At 39.0% G+C, this 6,204-nt stretch overlaps 1 protein-coding gene across 1 annotated transcript; it reads left to right on the top strand.

Annotated features, from left to right (window-relative positions):
• The first annotated feature begins 471 nt into the window (after positions 1 to 471).
• Positions 472 to 5,994, top strand: LOC139470201 (uncharacterized). The gene is made up of 5 exons (XM_071252516.1): positions 472 to 675; positions 990 to 1,017; positions 3,475 to 3,675; positions 5,335 to 5,453; positions 5,857 to 5,994. The coding sequence occupies exons 1-5, from the start codon at positions 472 to 474 to the stop codon at positions 5,992 to 5,994; spliced, it is 690 nt and encodes a 229-aa protein (XP_071108617.1).
• Positions 5,995 to 6,204: the final 210 nt, after the last annotated feature.

The raw sequence follows: 6,204 nt of genomic DNA, 5'->3' as shown, positions 1-6,204 counted from the left end.
TTATGAAAGAATTGCTCATTCTTTCGTCCAGAGACACCAGGCACCTAGAGCACCAAGGCTCGCCTCTGACAATATTTTTTAGGACTGCTGTGACATGGCCAATATTAATGTGGTTTGAATATGTATGCAATAACCCTGTAGCATGAAATATGGTTGACATCATCTTGTCGTAGTTATTTCCCCCCAGGTAATACTACTGAATTTTCAACAAGTTTAAAGAACTGTCTCACCGAAAATTGTTGTAAATGGTTGACAGTCATGAAAGAATGACGTAAACAAAGATAGCTCAGCTCAAAGGGGAAGTTATTGGAACAGCGCGATGACGTCAGTCAGTCGGCATCTTTGATCTGATAGTGAAGTATCTTAGTAGAATTGTGGCAATTGTCAACTAAGATATGTTTAATTTTCAACAGAGCTTAAATACGTGCCTCACGAAGCCTCTTTTTTGCCTGTACATAAGGATTTGCAACAATGCTGCTGCTCGTCGCTGGTGTCATCACCCTGTCGTGTCTTCCCCTGTCGGTTCTCAGCGCTGATGAGGGTAGAGACGCCCTTCTTTACCAAGTGGACATCTTCCTGCCCCCTAAGGAAGGGAAGAATGAGACAGCGGATATACTGGACATTCAGGAGACAGTGAAAGATCTATCTGACATTGATGTCCTTTTTTCATTTAAGGTTGTAAATTTATTGGGAACAAGTCACAATCCAAAGCACAACATCGATCACCCAATACACTACAATTCCATCGTCTATATATTAGCATAAATATATGGTCGCAACAACATATGTTTTAATTTTCGCATCACCTTCTGGATTTTCTCTCAACTCACACACTCACTCACTACAAGAACACCTGAACAGGTTTTGTAAAATGATTTCATTAATGGTTTGTAACATGGATAAGCAAACTATTCGCAAGAATGTGCAAAACATTTAGCAAAAGGAGTGTCTCAGTTATTTGTTTAAATAAATTGTATTTTGTTGAACAGGAACTCGGGAATCCACGAATTATTCTTGGTAAGTTGACGTAACAATTCAGTTTAATTGTTATTATTTATAAATCAACGTTTGTTTACAGTCGGAGTGTATACCTACCGTCATCATATGCCGGTTGGTAATGCTAAATGGTCATCTTGGTGGGTTGTTGGTGGGAATTAACCATAAATGACAAGGTCGTTTGGTATATATTTTAAAGAAACGATGGAGTATTTACGTACTTTACATGGTTCTTGTTTTATTTGTTTCATCAAAATACTGAGGAGCAATCTCGGCACACAAGGTCCAAGGTTTTTAAGAGGTCTATGAATGTGACATAGATTGGCTTCTTCTGCTTTCTGTGTAGGATAAAGTACGAGGCCGAGGTCATGATTGGAAAAGTAAGGACCTCAGTGCGAAGGAAGCACTGAGGTCCTTACTTTTCCAATCATGACCGAGGACGAGTACTTTATCTGACATATGAACCGTCAAATGAAAAGATTACATTTTAATGATCAAATAAAACAGTATCCTTTATCCAAGTACTGCCGGTCCTAACACTGCATTGTTTATACCGCGCTTGGTGGTACCCAGCTGGTATATCGAGGAGCATTGTCTAATTTTAAAACAGCGCGCACGGCCGCACGTGCTGCACGGAATTTTCGTTACGCGGCATTACGTGTCCTGTTAGAACATTCATTTGACGGAGACACGATGGATGAGGCAGACAGCGACAGAGAACTGTTCATAACCCAGTCCAAAACCGTTGAAAAGAGTGATGAAGCAGAGAGTGACGATGACTTTTTGTTTCGTTTCAAGGAACCTGGAGAGATGTTATGTCCGCCTTTATAAAAAAAATACAGGCTTCTTTGGTAAGATTTTTTTTGAAAAATGGTAAGCAATGAATCGTTTGTAAAATGGTTTATATATACACTGTATGTACTAATCAGCGTCGGTCGAAAAAAGGAATGAATGCAGTCATATGTTATCCTAGTACTTATGTTGTATACCAAGTCATGTTGTAAGTGTCGATGGAAATTCGAAATTATTCCAAGATGTTTATTTCTTTTACTGCAGTAAGGCAGCAGGCGAGGAAACTAATGCATTCTACTTCACAGCACTGAAGAAACTGTCTATATTACCACTCTAAATACTGAACTGTACAGTTTGGAGAATGTATTTATGCAGCATGTATGTATAACTACTATTTCAATGCATTCGCACTTTGTAGGCTTGGAATCTGTTGTAATAGATTGAATTTGGTTCTTCAGTTTAATACTTTATTTTATTGAATTTTAGGTCACCGCAGTGAAGCCGTTCGGGTGTACAAGAGGTCTTCAGATGGCCAAAAGGCATCAGTTTCCGACCTGTTATGCGTTGTCCCCGACAGAAAGAGAAAAGTTGATTCTGAACCAGAATCAAAAGTTTCTGTTAACTGTGGAAAATGCAAAGACAAGCAGTATTCATTAACTATTAAATTCAACTGAAATAAAGAATTGTTGAAAAATTGGTTTATTTTTTGTTGTTGAAAGATTAAGAAAATCAGGTATCTGAAACGGGCTCCGATTTCTCGAAACAAACTTGAGAATTCTTACTCAAATTTTTTCTGACTAAATTTCTACATGTTTCCAACACTCAAGTCTGATTTCAACCTATACTGTAACTTTGTACAAAATATCACACTGAAGCGTTCATGTGGGCTAAATTTGCTAATGTCGTAAATCTGGTTTTGACTGAAAACTTGGACCGGAATTCAAGGTACCATCTCTTTCATTAGAGTCACCAAGCATTAACAGCTGTTCTTGAATGGTGACCTTCTTGATGACGGCCTGGAGCTTGTCGTAGAACTGGACCTCGTCCTTTGCCTTCTGTGTGGAACAGAGGGTAGGTTCGTACAGCCTGATGAGTCCCGTCGGACGTGACGAGTCGGAGGGTCAGAAGTCTCTCCACTCCTGCCAGGTTTTATCATTCTGGGCATTGAGTTCTTGACAGCAAAGCCCTTGGTGTTACATTCTACACCAATCGAGCTAGACTTATCACCGGTAGACATCCGATTCCCTGGTTGTGCCATCAGTGTGGGGCAATGGTGAGCCCCGTTCCAGAGAGATCTTGAAGCTAAGGTTACCCTTATTCCCATGGAACTGGACACTGCTACCTCTCCAGGGGGTATTCCTGGGCAGCTTGATGTGGACAACCAGCTGTTGCCCATGCAACGTCTTGCTGATACACACACGAGGAAGGCAAAATCAAAGATAGCCGCTATTCCCTAATGACACTTCATCTTGGACAGACTACAGTTCAATAAAAGAAGCTGTGAATTATAATTCGACTTCTCATTCAATTTTCAGATGGTGAATAGGGCTCTCTAAGACCAGTATATACTTCGTATGGTTGCAGGACATATAAGTCTTTCAAATAAAACCTGATGGTAAGACATTTGAGACGTGTGACTATTTATTTATTTATATTTTGGATTTTGAGTTTCCGCACATGTTTCAGTTCTTGACGTTGAGAAAGCATGCAGTTGGCCCCAGTTGACAGGCTTCCTATCAAGCAAAGGATATGAGTTCAGCGTCACATCCCTCTACTACGACAGTGACTTCGCCCAGGAGCTCGGTGTCAACATGACAAAGGATATGCTTGCGTCATCCTTCGGGAATCGTGATCTTTTGATGGGCAAAATTACATTTCCTGTGAAAGGTAAAAAACTTTAGAAACTAAACATGGTTTATGTTTATGATCATGTTTGCATTGCATGTAAGAGTATTGTGTGAGTAGAGGGCGCTAAGCTTGTCAATCAAATGAATAGCTGTTATAAGTATAAAACGTCAATACCAGAGAACAACAGGCATTGATTAACTTGCGAAACAGATTCCATTCGGCATAAAAGGAAAAATAGTGGTGAAAATCAATGATGACACCAGATATTCGCGATAAGGGTAAGAATGCCCTGGACAAGAGTATTTGCATAGAAAAGTAAGTGTTTGTTGCCTTGCGCCTCACATCAGTACTACGACCACGAAACGGCGGCCTGTAAACAGTCCGATCAAGTGATCAATGGACGTACAAAATCAACGAAAATGTCATTTATCGACTTCCGGTGGCCTGATCATGAGGTGTCCAGAATACATGTACTAAGAAAACACAAAGGAAATGAGACTGATGTGCTAATACTAACGCGCAGTAATGGAGATAAATGAAAAAAGAGAGTTTAATTGTCTTCCTGTCTCATTTGCTTCCGTATCATGTGTTTCTCTGTCTATCATGTTGATTAACATTCTGTTATTTTGTAACCTACTCATGTTAATCGCTCTCATCGTTTATCATCCACATATTATATATTCTGTACCATGTTTATTATTCATCTGGGGGCACGGGTGGCCCAGTCGTCTAAGGCCTCGCGATTCGCTGTGCAGAGTTGCGACCCTTGGGCATGCTAGAAACCTATGATTGTGGGATCGAATCCCGGTTCGCCCCGATTATGTTTCTAGGTTTGTCAGCACCATACCCGTGCTCGTAGGTTTCATCGAAGTGGTAAACGTCTGAGACCTGCATCACTTTGAGCTTTCCTCCCACATTAAGCAGCCATGCCGCGATATTACTGGAATACTGTTAAAAGCAGCGTTAAACCCAATTCACTCACTCATTATTCATCCTTGCTGGAAAATGGTATAAGGACCTGAAGCCTGACAACGGTATGAGGATCTACACCGAAACGTCGCCTTTACAGGAAAATAAAAAAGTTGTTATCAATAAATTGTGTATACTTTGCCTCACGTTATATTTATGATTTTAGAGGCCACATAAACTTTAGCCATGATGGAAATATAGCTCAGCCAATACATGCTGGAACATGTGATGATAATATACACATCGGGTAAATGGTCATCTTAAGTTACATTTGGCATATAAACGGAGAATAAGACTATGACCTCGTAGCTTGTAACGATGCAGCTTAACATTTCATGGAAAATAACAGGGCATGACATACAAATATGACAGAAGCGAATTTGGAGCAAAAGTAAACATGTACTGTTGTAAAATCGCCCAGATTGCCTTAAAGTTTGTGGTAAAAATGTTTCTAAAGGGATACAAAAAATATCTTGCTGTTTATGATATCTTTTTCATTGTACCGTATTACTGGCGAGGAATATTTCGATCATATTTAACGGGATCTAATCTATGGTGAAGATAGAAACATGATCAAATCTATACAAACCTTTCTGCAGTATGAAGATATCCTATTTTCTTGACATTGTAAAACTTTATGATCGTGAAATGATCGTACATCAGCGTCTTAGAAAAGTATTATTAAGTTAAAAGTACTATCTGAATAATCTCATATCGTGTTCCTTTCAGGATTGTCAACACTTGAATACAACAACATGCTGAAATGGACGATTGAGAGACAAACAGACATCATTAAAGATGGCGAACCATTAGCATGTTTCAGAAATCTCGCCGAGTATCCGGTTCGGGTAAGCCCCTCCTCAAGAAATTTCATTGTTTTTTATGATACATAACTAAAGCACCAGTGTTGACTTGTGTGCTAGAATTACCGCATTAGTTTGTTAATTAAAATACACGTGTTATTATCCCATGAACATATGTTCTCAAGTTACCAGTTTGTCTTGGCCTTCCTATTCTTATTTTTTTTACTCTGTTGTAATTTGCTTATGCTGTGCTACATCGGGACAATGCAGTAACAGACAACGTATTTATTGAAAGCAGAAGAACAACTGTTGTGACGATTATTCTCGTATTTCTGGGAATTACAGGTAGTGTTCTTCAATATCTGTACGTAATAATATATACATGGTTGACTGTGTGAAGAAAATGTTCACTGTCTGTTCATGAGGATTATTTTTCAAACCATTTCAGATGATATTCATTGGGCCAGCTAGCAACCATCGTGTGTCTGGATATAACCAATATTTCCATGTAGCCAGGCACGCTCAGCTTGTTGTCACACGAATCGAAAACCTGGATTCCTACACAGGAGTGTGCCAAGAAGACTAAAATGATATGAACAAGTCACATCAAACTGATCAGATAATAATTTAAAATTATTACATTAATTTTATAAGTAATCCATAGTTATTCCTAAAAGGACTCTAAACAAATGCAGTTTCTTTCACTGAATAAAAACATTAATACCATCTGAATTGTATATAATGTCAAGTACTTTGTACATGTGTATGTTACACACCCGTCACGTACAGCTACAAT

The sequence above is a fragment of the Haliotis cracherodii genome, unplaced genomic scaffold (genome assembly GCF_022045235.1).
Source record: "Haliotis cracherodii isolate W230 unplaced genomic scaffold, xgHalCrac1.p SCAF_20, whole genome shotgun sequence".
Classification (NCBI taxonomy): domain Eukaryota; kingdom Metazoa; phylum Mollusca; class Gastropoda; order Lepetellida; family Haliotidae; genus Haliotis; species Haliotis cracherodii.
Note: the sequence above shows the minus strand (reverse complement) of the source record. Positions and strands in the feature narration are given on the sequence as shown.

What these genes read in the sequence shown, in the direction of transcription:
- LOC139470201 (XM_071252516.1), top strand. Translation starts at nt 472, where the DNA reads ATGCTGCTGCTCGTCGCTGGTGTCATCACCCTGTCGTGTCTTCCCCTG. An exon ending in GAATCCACGAATTATTCTTG is followed by an intron (nt 1,018 to 3,474) that starts GTAAGTTGACGT and finishes CACATGTTTCAG; the next exon opens with TTCTTGACGTTGAGAAAGCA. An exon ending in AATTACATTTCCTGTGAAAG is followed by an intron (nt 3,676 to 5,334) that starts GTAAAAAACTTT and finishes TGTTCCTTTCAG; the next exon opens with GATTGTCAACACTTGAATAC.